The following is a 16,668-nucleotide window of genomic DNA, read 5'->3' on the forward strand; positions in this document are numbered from 1 at the left end:
AGAGAGAGAGAGAGAGTGTGTGGGGGGGGGGAAGAGAGAGAGAGAGAGAGAGAGAGAGAGAGAGAGAGAGAGAGAGAGGCTGCACTCCAACTCTGGATCCGCCGGTCTACAAGGGTGCACCAGAACATGGCTGTCCCCATTGTATCCATGTCGGGAATCGAACCTGGGTCTTCAGCATGACGAGCGAACTCTGTAACCACTCGGCTACCCGCCCCTTTGCTTTCCCTGATGAAAAAAACTACTAACATCATTACACTAAGTTACATAATACGAGTGTATTTTGAAATCAGAGTGGATGAAATATTTATATTATATCAGTATCAAATAATGCCTCCAACCGACCCCCCCCCCCCCACCCCCCCGCCCGTGCCCTTCATATCGGAAACTAATAAGAAAACTTTAGTTCTTCACCTCTGATGCTAGTTTGGTTAAAAATTAGGCAACTCAAAATTGGAAACAAATTTAACCTACAGTATTATCTGCAATATACATACTGTACAAGCAATCTAAAAGGAAGATTTCCTACACTAAAAGTGTGCAAAATACCAGTGCCTCTTAAAATATATGTTTATATTAAACGGTACATGTATAATAAATATTTACTTTGCCTGGTTGGTGTAAATGGATACTTCTCTTTATTTTCTTTATTTTAGATTTTTCTCTCCTTTTTCAGAATTCACGTTTCAGGTGGTTTTGAAAATCATAAATTCAAAAGGATGAAGAAATTACATTGTGTCATATCTATTCTTAGATACTGCAAGCTGGCACTGACTGTTAAAAAAAATATTTTTTTTAATATATATATAAGATTACATATTTTATTGTAAACATCCTGGTTGGGGTTATCTTGGGGCAATAAACATCGATTTTAATAGACAAAAAGTTATTACTTTCCTAACATCACAAAATATATGTTTTTGGTCACATGACTTGGTATTAACTAAATCCATACTATTATGGGATATATCAACTCAATCACTGACGTCACACTGCGCATGTTCAATTAGGACCTTGCCGCCTAATGTGACGCAGGGGGTCGGGAAGTGAGCACTACCCCTTGTCAACTACCCATGACGATCGATACAAGACGGACTTACTAACTATATATTTGCCACAGTTTTGTGTATTTGTGAAGTTGAGAAGTTCGTGACAACCCTGACATGGCCGGGGGAGGCAGGAAGGACGATGAGGGAGAAGAAAGCATGGACTTTGACGACGTGGGGGAAGGTGAAGATTGTAATTTTTGTAATTAACCTCAATTTCTGTACACTTTTTCCTGTTTGACTTAGCAAATACTAGCAAAATCTAATGTGCATAGTTAAGTTAGATGACTCAAGGACTAATTCATCCTTATTTTGTGGTCTAACAAGCTGTCGTTCAGTTTTACCGGCAAAATGTTTCGATCGCGGAATCCCCGTTTGCGTCTTTGTTCATTTGCATATCATTTTGTAAATACGAGGTTTCCCGGTTTAGAAAGGGATTTTCCCGTTTCTTGTGAGTTAGATACGATGCATATGAGCTTTTATTGGTTTGGTTGTGTAATTAAGACAATTTCTGAATTTTCTTAGCATCTTTTGTGGAGATTTTTGTCTAATGCACAAAGATGGGATAAATATCTGGATAAATATCTGGCGTGAATCTGTCTGCGCATGCTCGGATGTGACCTGATTCGTTGACCTCCAACACATGTGAGGCCGACTTTGTCTCGACCATATTCAGATTATCAAATATTTGTGTCTTTTATAAATAAAGAACACCATTTTCAGTTTTGGGCAGGTCATTTATGTACAGAGAAGAAATGAATACCCCTTAGATAGTGTCATGTGGATTTCTCGTCCAAATATTTGGAACAAAAATTGATGCATGTATTTTTTTTTAACAAATGATGCCGCTTAGTAAATTTATCGATAATTCATGTTTAATGTATACATTTTAGAGTGCAAAATAACATTTAATAACTAAATGTTCAGGTAACTCGTGCTGTTTAACTGTTCATGTAAATCAATATGAATAAGAATACTTTGATGACACCATTCTCCCACCTGGTGGGCAGTGATTGTGTGGTGTACAAATTTTCAGAGGGGGATAACTTCTCTCCTTTTCGGGGTTCCTTCTATTCGCCCCAAGTTGGAGACGATTCTGAAAATCTTACGCCTATGCGTAAGTAGTTTGTGCATGAAGCTTAGTTTATGTTACGTAGCTGCATGATATATCTTCAGCATTGCTAAGTAGTTATTATCGTGTCTGATCTTGGATTGTAGTTCAAAGCTGAATAAAAAGAAATTGAAGACTGGTTACATACTTTTAATTTAAATTTTATATGAATATTTATTAATCGATTTCCTTAAAGGTTTGTACACAAAAGTCAACGAACACCCACTCCGGTCTTGTTTAAACATTATGAAACTCTGTAAACATGTTAAAGATTTAAGTAACTATAAAATAATTTAGATACCGGTACCCAAATTCTAATGCTGACATGCAAGTTTCTATAGATGCTATGTTTGAAAGAGGGTTTACCATGTTTACTTTTTGTGAGAAAGTAGATAGTGACATGGTCAATATACATGAGTAAGCTTCTGCCGTTTCTGACGGTTTGATTAACCAGATTACATTGCACATGCAAAGGAGGCAAAGACACTTGATTAAATCATTAATCATAAGTGTGGAATTTGTGAAAAGCATTACAATGTATGTTTTGTAGGTCTAATGTTATTTTGGAATGAGTATTGTCAGTGAAATGGGAAGGGTTGTGTAATCAATGTAATGGTTCTCCAGTGTTTCCCTCAAAACTTCAAAGATATCAGCATGTTTAATTCTATATTTATCATAATTTTGGAAGATGCGGAACTTGACATGCTGGAAGGAATTCTGAGTACTTTCATCAGTGACATGAACTGCTTTGGGAAGCAGTGTCTTGCTTATGCGACTAAATCGACATAAGTCAGCATTAAATTCTTACTAAAACATTTCAGAATAATATGTGGATATTCTACTGTTCAGTAATCTTGTCCACAGATTTGTATAACTTCAGGGGTTAGAATAGGTCCCCCTCACAACAACTGCATAATATTCTGGTCTGATTGTTGTGACATCACTGATTAAGTGCTGTATACTCACAATATCAGTTAATGGTCACAAGCTTCTTTCGCCCCATAATATTTTCAGTAAGGATTGAATATTGCGATGTAAAACAAACCAAAAGACAGTTGGCATGAAACGAGATGATTGGCTTCAAATTGCTGTTGAAACACTGGAGTCACCCTGTATGAGATCAGAATAGGTAACCCAGCATTCTGTATTGTGGTCAGGCATCAGAACTGCTACTTGTTCCATATACAAGTTGTTTATCACAACAAAATTCTCAGTGGTAAATAATGTATACATAGTAGTGGAAATGACCTAAATTTGAAGGTTATTCTATTAGATGAACATCTGATGGTCATTTGATGTTGGTGCTGTCCTTGATCAGACACTTACATAGTAGTTGAATCTTTGATATGTTCTGTGACATAGAAACATTGTAATGTCTTATGAGACATGTTTGGAATGGAGAAAAAACCCGAAGTCTTGTCTTGGGTTATTTCTATTTGTTGTTCACAATCTGTCATTTGTTCCCATGTCACTGAACATTCTGTGTTCTGCTAGCTTGTGTATTGTAGTGTGTACTTCTTAGCTTCATAGTATGCATGAACAATATGTATGTGTGATACAACAATGGTGCGCCTGGTGTAGTCTGCTTCAGGTTATCATGGTGAAGGCGACAAGGCTTGGGTTTGCTTCCAGTTAGTTTGTAATACTTTTGATTACAAACACATTTATCAAATATGAGATGTGCTGGCTGTTTATTCGTAACGTTCAGAGGAAAGAGTGGCCTGTTTGTCACAGGTCCTGGTGCCACAATTTGTAACGTTCTGGTGATTGATTTGTCATGGAATAATGCAATATTCAGTCATACTAAATACCAAGGTTTGATAAATCTAATCAGTTGTTAGCCATATAGGCATATCCGAAATGGGAGATATTTGCCAATTAAAATTCATAATAACAAAAACAGACATTTTGACCAGTAGATTTCTTTAAGTACAGAGGGTAAATATTTTGTAAATGACGATTGATCCAAGCTGATTATTACCCAATGATTGAATATCTTGTGACCAGCCCCAGAGTTGCAACTAGGTAATTTAGTCGCCATGGCAATTGAAATTTCCACTTGGCAGCCAATATTATTTTAGCAGTCACCACTTGGCTACTTGGAAAAATCAAGCCGGCAACCTGATATCCCTAACTGCATAGTATTAGAGACAGAAATACAGTACATAAATGAATACTGGTTGACTGAACTAAAAGTTAATTATAAAAATCTAAAAATCATCATGGGAATTGTGAGGTAAAACATTAATCGATTATCAAGTATTTACAACAGCATTATTAACAACAATGCATTACACCAAAGGAATATGTATTGCTGCAGCTAAGCAAGTTTGATATGCTTTTACAGCATTATACATTACTGACTATGATCTCTTCCTGGCTCCTTAATTTTTCGACCCATGAAGATGCGGGGTATAGGTCTTCAGCAACCCATGCTTGCTGTAAAAGGCGACTGTGCTTGTCATAAGATGGGACTAACGAGATTGGGTGGTCAGACTATCTGACTTGGTTGATGAATGTCATCGATCTCAATTGTGTGGATTGATGCTCATGATATCAATCACTGGATTGTCTGGTCCAGACTCATTTATTTACAGAACGACTTCATATAGCTGGAAAATTGCCGAGCGCGGCGTAAAACAACAAACCAACCTCAATTTTTCACAATGGCTCCTTGGGCAAAATTATTCTTTGAGGCCTGCTGTGATAATATGTATCATTTCCCAATGCTTTCTAATGTATGTGATGAATCAGACTTTAGTGAAATGCATGTTCTGAAAAACACTGCACTGCAGGGATTTCCTGATTAAGATCTGAATGTTTTGATGGTACTTCTTTTATGATCATACACTTTGTTACATCTGAAGCAAGTACAGTGTACTTAGACAATGTGACATGCGTTCATGATGGCCTGGCCTTGGTGAATAGGGTTAAGGTCTCTTACAAATGTATGATAGAACCTTGGTAATACTAAGAACATGCAAGAGGAAATGTTGTTGCTTCATTCTTTTCAAAATGTGAAGGGATGCTTGCAGGTGATTGTGCAGTAATTCTTTTAAGTAAGAATCCTACAGATAATGTGCACTGATCATCAAATCAGGTTCATCAACCAGCAGTTGTACGTGATGTCTGTACCTCTTTCTCTTGTTTACTGAATACAAGATTTTGATAATGAATCAGTAATACTTACAAAGCATGTAACGATTGCAATAATTGTTATAATGTTTGCGATACATTGCCAACTAGAAATTTCTCAAAACAAATCTTGTTGGCCTGATACAGTCGCAAGTAGCCAAGTTGGTGTCACTTCAATAAATGGAATAGCTTCAATGAAACATAAATATATACATGACACAGCTGTGGAAATATTGCTAGATATGAACACTTGTTGAATAGATTGCTGTACATGGAATACTTGGATGCATTGTTGCACTATACATGCTAATAGAGGGCTGGTAAGAGTTCAAAGCCTGACTTTCAACTTTTGGCCATAACAAAGTTAACTTGTCAATGTAGGACATTGTGTGAGTAGTTCATTGCATGTGTACTTGGTCTGTTGAGGCCGTTCGTGTAATAGTGACAGCCAGTTAAACGTGATAGGGGTTCCAAATGGACACCAATTGAAAAGAACGAGTACTTAGCAGTCTTTAAATTTTTGACTTTAGTCGGAGGAAAGTGTTCCCCCAAGAAATTCATGACCGCATGTCACAAGTGTATGGGGATAAGTGCCCTAACTATTCCACTGTGAAACATTAGACAGCTATGTTTAAGTCTTCAAGATCAGCAAAGAAAGTTATTGCCACGGATTCTTGGATGCAAAGTTGAACCTTGTTGATTACTAAGAAAGTCACAAGAAGATTAGCCTGAGAGATTTGATCAAAGAAAAGCGGTGAGGAATGCTGACTTCTGGAGTTCTACTACTTAATGACAATGCCTCTTTTCACACTTTCACTTGCAAGGGTTGCTGTGTGACAGTGTTGGTTCGAAGAGCTTCCTCACCCTCCATACTTGCCAGACCAGGCACCAAGTGATTTCCACCTGTTTCCTAAACTGAAATGACCTCAAAGCTGCCATGAATAGGTATTTCAGGGTGGTTTTAGAAACTTTCTTCCTGACTGGAATTGAAAAGCTTCACTATCCATATGAGAAGTGTATTGAAAATCAGGGAGATTAAGTTGAAAAATAAAATTAAAAACACTTTAAGAGTTGTTGGTTGTTTGTGGCTTAGAACTTTTTGACTAGCCCTCGTAGAGAATACTGGCACATCATGTGTGTAATCATATCTTGACAGCATGAACCCTATGAAACAAGTGCATATTATCCTAGTTTCAACATACACTGTTTGAATCAGCACTATTGAGCATTGTTGAGTGAGTCACTTCGCACACAGCTGTAATTGGATGCTTGCTGCACACATTATACATATATATTGTCAACTGTACAGTATCGCATGTCATTGTGGATTTGTCTGTGCAAGATACTTGTGTTAAGAACATCACAAAATGTGTGAACTGACGAACAATGTTATGTTTGTGGAGCTTAGGAATGTGTTTTTGATTTAGAAGTTTGATTTGTTCTATGCCCATGTAACCATGGTAACAATTGTCCTTATACTTATTGATGGAATCAATATAATGGATGCAGGGCTCGATTTAGCTATTTAAAACTTGCACCAGTGCAACCAGACATTGAAAAATACAACTTCATATTTACATCAACATGGACCAAGTGCATGTAAAAATAATTGGTTTCCTAGCTCTTACTGTTTCCACACAACAATGATCTTGGAACACCTTTAATCGCTTTAAGGTTTATTTACCAAACGCTCTCTGTTATGTGTAATTTTTTTCATGCTATTGTGGGTTTGACATCATCAAATTGTTGGTACTTCAAGGTTATGTACACATGTTTCTATTACGTTTTACAGCAGTACGTCATTATTTTCTGTGACACTGGCGGCAAACTGGCCTATGTTTCAACTTGATAGATTTATGGGACCGGGGTACAGCCTGGTTTTGTGTGGTGCAACTAGATTTTCATGTTAACATGCACCTGGTGCAAGTTAAATCAAGTTCCTAAGTCGGGTCCTGAAATGGTTGAAATTGTAACATTTCTGTCTGACTTTATCCACTCGTCTGAAGCCGCTGTCTATTAGAATTTCTTATGGTCTTGCAAGATCAGCTTTTTCGGTCTATGTACTAAGACCAATATGTACTGAAAGTCATACCAAAATACAAGTTTGGGCAAATAACTCAAACGTTTTGGGCATAGACTGACATCTGTGTTTTGTGGGTATTATCTATATAATGGTTATTGAAAAAAAATCCAAACTCTGAAATACAAGTCTTCTTTTGATTGGCTCCTTACTTTCTGTATCATGTGTATAGCTCTTGCAAACAACTTGGTATTATATGAATAATGCTATATTTGAGGCTTGCATATATCATGTATTTGGTTAACAAGTCCAGCTGTCCAATGGTAGCCATGGTAACATCACTGTAACACTGCTGTAAATTTGTTGATGACACACACCCAATGAGGAACATCACTTTGGTAGGATGGATTTACCGGTAACTAAATGTAATTATCTCGAGGCTACTTTGGTTATGAATAATGACTTATTATGTGCACCTGTATGTATATGATGTATATAGTATGCTTTTATGAGGCTTCTGTATGAATGACTGGTACGCTGCACACTAGGCTTTGTACATGTACGTACCCCTTATCATATTTCTAATGATTCATAAACAATATGTATTTCAGTTAGGTAACACATTTTAATCCTGACATGCTTTAGGGAACAAGTTAATTTAAATTGAAGTAAACTGATGTGTTTGGTGAACTAGTCCTTGCTTGTTGTAATGTTTTAATGAAAAAAAGAAAGATTTTGTGTTGTTCAATATCTATGTCCATATATAATGTATTGATGAAAACATTGGACTTTAAACACATGGATAGGTGGAAGTTTCTGTGATTCAATGTTATTTGCTTGGCTCTGAATTATTTGACTAATATTTCTCAATTCTCTTACCAGAAGAAGAAGAGGTTGCTGAAGAGGTGACGGAGAAGAAAGGAAAGAAGAGAAAAACTAGAGATGGAAGTGAGAAGAAGAAGAAATCTAAGAAGAAGAAAAAAAGACAAGCAGACAGTGATGTGGAACAGGTAAATTATTGAATAGTTGGCTCAAGGGTTAACTTGTGTGTGACATGCTTTGGTTATAATATGCCTGGGGTGATGAAGAATTTGTGACAAGTTGAGTTTCTTTCTCCAGGGCAGTGAAGCAGAAGACGACGACGATGATGCTCCTGTTGAGGTCACACCTAAGGAGAAGAGGAAGAAAGGAAAAGAAAAGGCAATTATGAACTAGAACTTTTGTCATGTGATAATAGAAGAAAATAGAATGAAGTATAATTATCAACAAAATGAATGTAGGTTAAAGCCGAGGACAAGCTAACACCCATTCAATCATCCCTGGTCTTTAAAAGCATGAAATGTTGTGCCACTGTTTCCCATAACCTAAGCTTGTAATGGCTTAGTATTGGTTATGATGGTTGCCATGTCTTCTTGTCCTACTGTGGATTGTATGTCATGTCGCTTGTTACCTTTCAGAAGGAAAAGACGTCCTCCGAGATATGTGATTCCTATGGGATGGTTGATGTTGATATCGAATACACAGATGATGACTACAAGACACTTACAAACTATGCCCTGTTCAGTAAACATGTGCGACCCATGTTGATGAAGGAAAATCCAAAAGTGTCCACAACGAAAATGGGCAACGTTGTTGCTGCGAAATGGCGTGAATTTGCCAGACAGATATCAGCAAAAGCTCACGAAACAACCCCAAGCAAAGCCGAGGGACCCTCAACGCCTATGTCTACTGCTACCTCAGCAGCGGCAACACCATCGGCGCCAGACACACCTGGTAAGTGGAAAACTGGATTCAGAGGCAGGGTGGCAAAATCTTGTTGAATTAAACAGTGCTCACATTTGTCTTACTATGCTCTTTAGGGTTGAGTCCATCGTCTTAATCCTTAGACAATGTCTTGGTGCAACAATTTGCTTATGGTAACAACTGAATACAATTCATGACTTGAGAAATGTGTTGCAGACGCAGCTGATGATGCTGATGATTTGTCAGGCGATGGTGAACTGGACGAATCGGTGGACGAGAAGCCATCTCGTTCCAAGAAATCCAAATCTAAAAAGGGGGCAATTGCTCCCTTGAAGATAAAGATCAGCAAGAAAAAGAAGAAGAAGAAGACTAGTTCTGTGAGTACTAGATCTTACCATGATGACCAGGTAATTAGTTTTCCTGTTCACGCAGGCTACTTTCAATCCAGTTGAAGTATATTTATACAGGGATGTCTCTAGACCTAATTAGAGGCTGATGTCAGTCTGCAGCAAATGTCAGTAAAATTCCGGAATTGGAATTAAGACATTTCCCAATTCATGCGGTTATACAGTCATCCCTCATCATAACGCAGGTTTCGATATCCATGGATGCCCCCTGCATTATCGGACACCCATGTTATTCTTAATATGGAATGCAGGTCGGTAATATTGTATTTGCTTGTGCATTGGTGCGTGGAATGTGCAATATGCTAGTGAAATATGCAAGTTAATCCTGTTGCAAGGATTAACTTGTGTATGTATTTGCTATTTCCAATGACGATAAAATGTGTGTTTGTGGTGAAAATAATTAAATTTATGGGAAGCATTGATGACCACACGATTTAACTGAATCCTCGATATCACATATGGCGTTATTGCGAGGGATGACTGCAGTTATGACAGTATGTTAGGTGTTAATAGGACCAATACAGAAGGAGAGGTGTTATTGCTTAGTTTAATATTGAAAGAAATATTAAACACCTCTGAATTCAGGAAAATAAAACCTTTTTTAAAAGTCCAAATTTGAACAAAATGATATTTTCCCGAATTAATTAGGCATTCTAGATAAATCCCTGCTATAAGTTCTTCATTTCATTCAGTTCAGACAGTCATATGTTCATTGCAGCACTTGAAAATAGAGGACAACTACTGGTACCCTTTTTAACAGTTACAGTACTTTGAAGTAATTCATAGTTCTCACCAGGCCCAATAGTAAATTTAAGAGCTTGTGTTATTGTAGGTACTGTAAGAACTATACCATTGTAGAACGTAACAAATGAACTTCTAGTTTGAGGCCATTATGAAACAAGTAAATGTAGTTTGAAGTGATTGTCCAACCCTGTCTCGTCAGCCACTGGGTACAAAGCTTGCTTGTTTTGCTGCAGGATGAGGAAGAGGGTTTCAACACAAGTGATGAAGAATTTGAGAGGCAGCTAGAGGAAGCCAGCCTGTTGAGTGAAGTAGCCAAGGCAGAAGGTGGATCAGCACGGAAACGGAAAGGGAAAGGGAAGGGCAGAAAGAAGAAGACAAGGACTACAAATAAATATCCTGATGATCCTGATGCTGATGGTTATGAGGTAATGATAGCTTCTTCTCTCCACATTCATTTCCACATGAACATGAGTTTCTTCAGCCAGATTCAGGCCCAAACCCTGACTGGATCCATCGTACCACATGCTGTCATAAGAGGCTGTCACAATGGGTGTGTCCTTGTTGATCATGATTAAACATATTTTGTCAACTGATTGCCCGACCCTGAGTCAATAAATTACTTCATCACCCACTTTACTGTAGTAGACATGGTAAAGCAAAAAGTACATACCGTAAACCACGTTTATAGTGAAAACGCATATAATGAACTGACCGATATGACGAAATTATTTTTAGGACATTTGTTGTATATATATGTTGTATATATGCTTATAACGAACTACGGTTATAACAAACTAAAATTAGTGGTCTCTTTGAGTACGTTATAACCGTAGTTTACTGTACATATAAACATACTTTTACAAACGTAACAATACCTTGTGCAGATTACCAGGGCTCGGTTTAGCTATGTATAACATGCACCAGTGCAACCTATTATTAAAAAGTGCAAACTTATATTGGTCTACATACACCAAGTGCTTGTAAAAGATGTTTTAAATTTGTGTCTGACTTAACCTTACTTTTCCACACATTGACTTTTGAACACATTCAAGCTTTATGTCCCATACTATGTCTCTAATTATTGTTATGTGTAATTTGTCATGCTTTCTTGGGCTTGAGGTCATCAAACTGTGGGTACTTCAAGATTATTTACACTTGTTCCAATGACATTTTATAGCAGTACATAGTTACTTAACGTAAAATCATGCTATGAAAGATGATATTTTATATATTTATACAAGTTCATGCTTCTCTGTTTCAACTGCGATAAATTTATGGAACCATGGTACAACCTGATTTTGTCTGGTGCAACTAGGTTTTCATGTCAACATGCACCTGGTGAAAGTTAATCAAGTTCCTTACATCGAATCCTAAGATATGTACAGTGCTGGATATTGTTTATTGTTTGTAATAACTTGTCACAGAAAAAACCCATCTAAGCAAGGTTTGTGAATGATCAGCACCCGTCAGTAAGTGCACCAAGAGGAAGCAACTAAGTATGACACGTGACTGGTGTGGGCTGTTTCAGACGGAGCATCAGGACTACTGCGAGGTGTGTCAGCAGGGAGGGGAGATCATCCTGTGTGACTCATGTCCTCGGGCATACCACTTGGTGTGCCTGGAGCCTGAGTTGGAAGAAGCCCCCGAGGGAAAGTGGAGCTGTCCCCATTGTGTGAGTGAGCCTTAGTAACGAGGGGGGATCCGCAGGGACAGCATCAGCATTAGGGGAATCTTGTGAATCCTTGTGTGTATTGTGACAATACAAAACTTAACCCTTGGAAAACATTTGTTCTCAGTCTGAATTTGTTAAAATATTGAACAGATCAGTTTGTTAATTTGAATATTTGAAAGTGAATTTTGGAATGAATTCAATTCTGAAAATGTCTGATATTTTGAAGCTGTCCCTCTTTGTTGATTGAATACTCTGATAGATGATTAAAGGTGTTAAGGTGAATCTAAGAAGTATCTGAATAATAAGAAAATCCAAACAAATCTTATTGCAAAGTAACTGAACAGTAACGGTGTCTCCAGTTTTAACAAATTGTAATGTAAATTATTTGTTATTAGTGTAGTATACAAGATCTGTTCGAATTGTATGTTGAAGCAATGATTATTTTGTGAAATTTTGTATTTGTGAGTATTAAGTCTTTTGAATTGAGTTTTTGCTATCTTAAATGTATGCTTTATATGTTATTAATACTATATTATTGGGAATTATTTTGCAAATGCAATGAAACCTCATCAACTAGACGTCCTTGTTACCTGCAGTCGAGACGAGTGGGATTCCCATGGTACAGAAGGTTCTCTTTAAGGACGGTACCATAAAGTTGCCAAGGACCAGTGAAGCTCCGGGTTAGAATTGATCTTCAGCCATCCATGCTTGTCTTAAGAGGCGACCAAGGTGGTCAGGCTTGCTGACTTGGTTGATACTTGTCATGTGTCCCAATTGCGTAGATTGATGCTCGTGATGGTAATCACTGGATTGTCTTGTCCAGACTCGGCTATTTACAGACCGCCATCATATGGCTGGGTGGTGTGTTAAACAGACAGAATAAAGTTCACAAGTCTCTGCCGAAATTATGGAGTTGAAGTTGATGGAGTTTCACTGTACCATGTTTAACACTTGCTACATTTGTTGTGTTGGTTGATTAACATTAGAAGTAGATGTTTGATTTGCGAGTTTTGCTTATAACATTTGCTTGTCAGTAACACAGTTGTTGGTCCAAACATCGTCAATGGCATTGCCTGCATGATTTACATGCAAAGATACTTCTTTCTGGGAAATGTATTGAAATGTTTAACTTCTTGGCCTCCACAACATACGTTTGATAATTTCTCAAATGAAGTTTGAGGGGGATTGTTAAATTAGAAGGGGATCGTGTTTGTTTTTGTATTGTGACTGCTCACAAAAGTTCCTTATGCCGTACTTTCTCAGTACTAATCTCTGTTCCTTGTCCCCTGTTGTTTGTGCTGTGTTAAAGGGGGTCTCAGTGTGCTCTCTTCTCCTTTCTTCATTTGGTATTTCAGTGTTAAAATTGAATGAAATCAACATACATTTAAATGAACATGTACAATTCAAAGTGTTTTCAAAATATTGTTGGCTCTTTTAAACTGTAATTTAATTACACGATGATTGTCATACTTATGTATGTTTATGATATTTTCAGTTTGACAAAAAATTCATTGTGTTTGTAGTCTGCAAAGAAATGTGACAGTATCATATCACATGTGCATGGTATGCGTAGGTAATCGTAGATGATGGACAATGCAGGATGTGTGTGTATACTGGGGGTGAAGCGGTACAGAAAAGTAACGATACGATATGTACTACAGGTTCTTCCTCACTGCATAGAAAATATGCAATATACTGAATTATGTCAACTTTATTCCTATTTAGCATCTGAAAACTTTCAAGACAATATGTGAGTGACATTCTGACCAGTCGTTACAGTTTCAAAAGGAAAAGCCAGCTGTGGACACGTTTGTAGTGAACTTGAAACGCTAATTTGAACACATTTTGCAATATTTCAATGACAAAAATGCTGAGGAGTCATTAAACAAGTAGTAAGTAATTTATTTTAGCAAGTGTATCGTCTTGTATCGATGCAGAAAAAACCTTATGTATCATATCGTATCATATCGTGGTATGAAAACTTGTTATGCATCGGTGTATTGTTTCACCCCCAGCGTGTACCCAACTATAATCTGGGCATGTAAAAGTTGAAAATTGTTAAGTAAGAAAGAATTTCTTTAAGTATTGAGACAACCTTTAACAGACTGTGTTTGGACGCCCAGCTGTTGATGGGTGTCCCACTCTAGGGTGTTTCACAAAAGCTCTTTAACAACATCATCTCTTGCTCAGAACAGTAACTGCATCCAATAAAAAAGGGGTGTTTCACATAACTGAAAACTTCATCCTATGAAGAAAGGTTTTGTCATCTACATCCCACAAGGATGGCCAAAATATAATGACTCACTTCTAGAATATTATGTTCTGATGAGAACTTGTAATGTATTTTTCTTGCACCAAACTGAACATTACTTTGATCCTTGAATGTGTTTCACTCCTGTTAAAGATCTAGTGTTTGTTTGTGTACATGCATGCGAGCTGTCGTCCCCTGAGCCTGTGGGGAGTTTGATGGGCTACAGAGCTTTGTGAAGTGATCACCAATAGGCTGCTGCCTGAAAGGATTGTCTGCTTTGTCTTCAGATTGCGAGTGGAGCAGCCTCAGCTAGGACAGTTGGGAGACGGGGGCCCCATGTGTTCATTTTCGCTACAAAATTTACGACCAAAATTTGTGTAGAGCTTGTAGCTTTAGGCAGTAAAAGTATGAATCATTAACGATTCTTTTTGACAAGCAACACGATTGTGACATGATCCCATCTTGTTCTTGTACTTCCTCACCACACTGTCAGAGATGTATTTCTTTACTTGGTAAACATGGTAAACAATACAAGTACTTTATTTTTTCACAAATTAGGACAGCTGATGCAATTGAATGATGTAGTATTGGACTTGATACATGATATACACTTCTTTATCTATACATAGTATTTTCGAAATCAGATAGTTGACAGAATGGGACTGTTTACCATTTTGGCTTTAAATGTATGATCTGTGATTCCGTGGAACAAATATTATTTCTATGAAAGAGATTTTGGAAGGAAAGCATGTTTTGTCACCACAAGTGACAAATTATATTATATGACATCTCAGTTCTGAGGAATTATTTGCCTCTGCCTATTAACTAAGATATATTTTAAGACATATTCTGCAAAATGCCACACAAAGTATATTTCATGTTAATAAATACACTTCTCCTATGACATACACTAGACATGTATTATATGTGCACAGCCACTTACTACTTAGTACTTACTACTGTGCTCTTTGCCAGAAGATTTAGGAAAAATAACTACTGGTACAGGTTATGATTCAGTAAATATAGCGGTAACTACAGCATTGATGTTTGTCAATATATCTTGTCATTTATAATGGGATTAAGTCTACTACAATGTTGTCACAGTTGAAGTGATGATAAAAGTTTTGTAAAAAATTAATTCGGTTGTTGTGATAGGAAGATCAGTGTATTGACTACGGTAATGTTTTTATGTTAGTGTGACGTCAGGGTGAAGATTTCACTTCAGAAACTGATTAAACACAAGTAGTTGCAGGCTAGCCATATGGAGTGGTGACACCTCAGAAACCACTTAAGAGTAGTTGTCAGATAGTAGTATGAGGAAAATACTTTTTTCAACGTAGATTCAGTTTCGAACCAGTTGCAATATTTTCAAGAATGAGTTTGGATCATGCCACAGCATGTCTGCTTCCTACCGTACACCAGCTACACGATAACTTCTTGAGTCCGCTGCAGCCTGTTTCTGTGACTGCCTTAGTAACCCTGCTACTCCTCTCATCTTCTAGGAGGGAGAAGGGATCAAGGAACAGGAAGAAGATGAACACATGGAGTTTTGCCGCGTGTGTAAAGACGGGGGCGAGCTTCTCTGTTGCGACAGCTGTCCCTCGGCCTATCACCCCAACTGTCTCAAACCACCAATTCAAAATGTTCCCGATGGTGACTGGCATTGTCCACGCTGTTCTGTAAGTTGCATGTCTCCTTGTAGAGTTGCCCGCCTCGTTAGTGTTAATTTGTGTTAATTGTGTTTTCTTTAAGCCTGAGATTCAAGAAGGGGAAGAAGTGGAAGGTGAGGTGCTCTCGGAGAGGGAAAAGCGCAAGCAGGAAGTGAGTAGTTGACCGCTACCGGCAAGTAATGTGTGCAGTGCTACATTTGTCGTAGAGAGCTAGTGGAAGGGGTGCACTGCTTGTATAGACAAACAAATGTGAAATTGGAAAAGGAGCAAAAGGTGAAGAGGTTAAAAACAGATATTAAAATCAATTAATGTATAACAGCGGCAGTTTCTTGATGTCAAGTGTAGAATGACTATTGCTAGTCCATTTTGAAGTACACATGTTACTATAGTGACACTAAGCTTGCAGTATAGAAGTTGGCCCACAGATATAAACTAATGGTATTTGGGCTCTAGTGCTGTTCAGACATATGTGATAGCAACATCCATAAATGATGCATATCCTATCGTCATGTGGGCAGATGTGTGGCTAAGGAACAGGTAGTACTTTTCTGTTTTCAAGTTTCTTGTTCATGTCAAACATGTTCACATTTGAAATTGTTTGTTATTTCATAACTTTCATGAGTTTCATGTTTTTACGTTAAATTCAAATTTTACATTAATGTAGCATTGATGGATATTGTAATCTTTTATGGTGTATTGACTGATGTATACTATTTCTTGATAGTTGATAGCTCTTCATTGTTGATAGCACTATTTTATAGCACTGTTGTTTTTAACATAATTTCATGTGCTCATTAGCTACTTTCCAATATACAATTGTTTTGCAGGTTGGTTATTGTAGTGATTTAGGGATAGATTAAGTAGGTCAACAA

At 37.4% G+C, this 16,668-nt stretch overlaps 1 protein-coding gene across 22 annotated transcripts in view; it reads left to right on the top strand.

Moving 5' to 3' along the window:
- Positions 1–986: 986 nt before the first annotated feature.
- Positions 987–16,668, top strand: part of LOC124132240 (chromodomain-helicase-DNA-binding protein 5-like) — a 60,373-nt gene continuing 44,691 nt past the window's right edge. For 18 of the 22 annotated variants that reach the window (XM_048394266.1, XM_048394278.1, XM_048394274.1 and 15 more), the window contains exons 1-9: positions 987–1,227; positions 2,080–2,160; positions 8,192–8,319; positions 8,429–8,509; positions 8,767–9,082; positions 9,269–9,459; positions 10,437–10,628; positions 11,732–11,875; positions 15,629–15,805. In XM_048394266.1, the coding sequence (XP_048250223.1) occupies positions 1,161–1,227; positions 2,080–2,160; positions 8,192–8,319; positions 8,429–8,509; positions 8,767–9,082; positions 9,269–9,459; positions 10,437–10,628; positions 11,732–11,875; positions 15,629–15,805 (1,377 nt within the window). In that variant the 5' untranslated portion in view covers positions 987–1,160. Of the gene's footprint in view, positions 1,228–2,079; positions 2,161–8,191; positions 8,320–8,428; positions 8,510–8,766; positions 9,083–9,268; positions 9,460–10,436; positions 10,629–11,731; positions 11,876–15,628; positions 15,806–15,878; positions 15,948–16,668 lie in introns of all 22 variants that reach the window. The other 4 variants (XM_048394269.1, XM_048394288.1, XM_048394273.1 and 1 more) reach the window with 3 other exon arrangements.

This window comes from Haliotis rufescens, unplaced genomic scaffold (assembly GCF_023055435.1).
Source record: "Haliotis rufescens isolate VD_foot unplaced genomic scaffold, xgHalRufe1.0.p SCAF_13, whole genome shotgun sequence".
Lineage (NCBI taxonomy): Eukaryota > Metazoa > Mollusca > Gastropoda > Lepetellida > Haliotidae > Haliotis > Haliotis rufescens.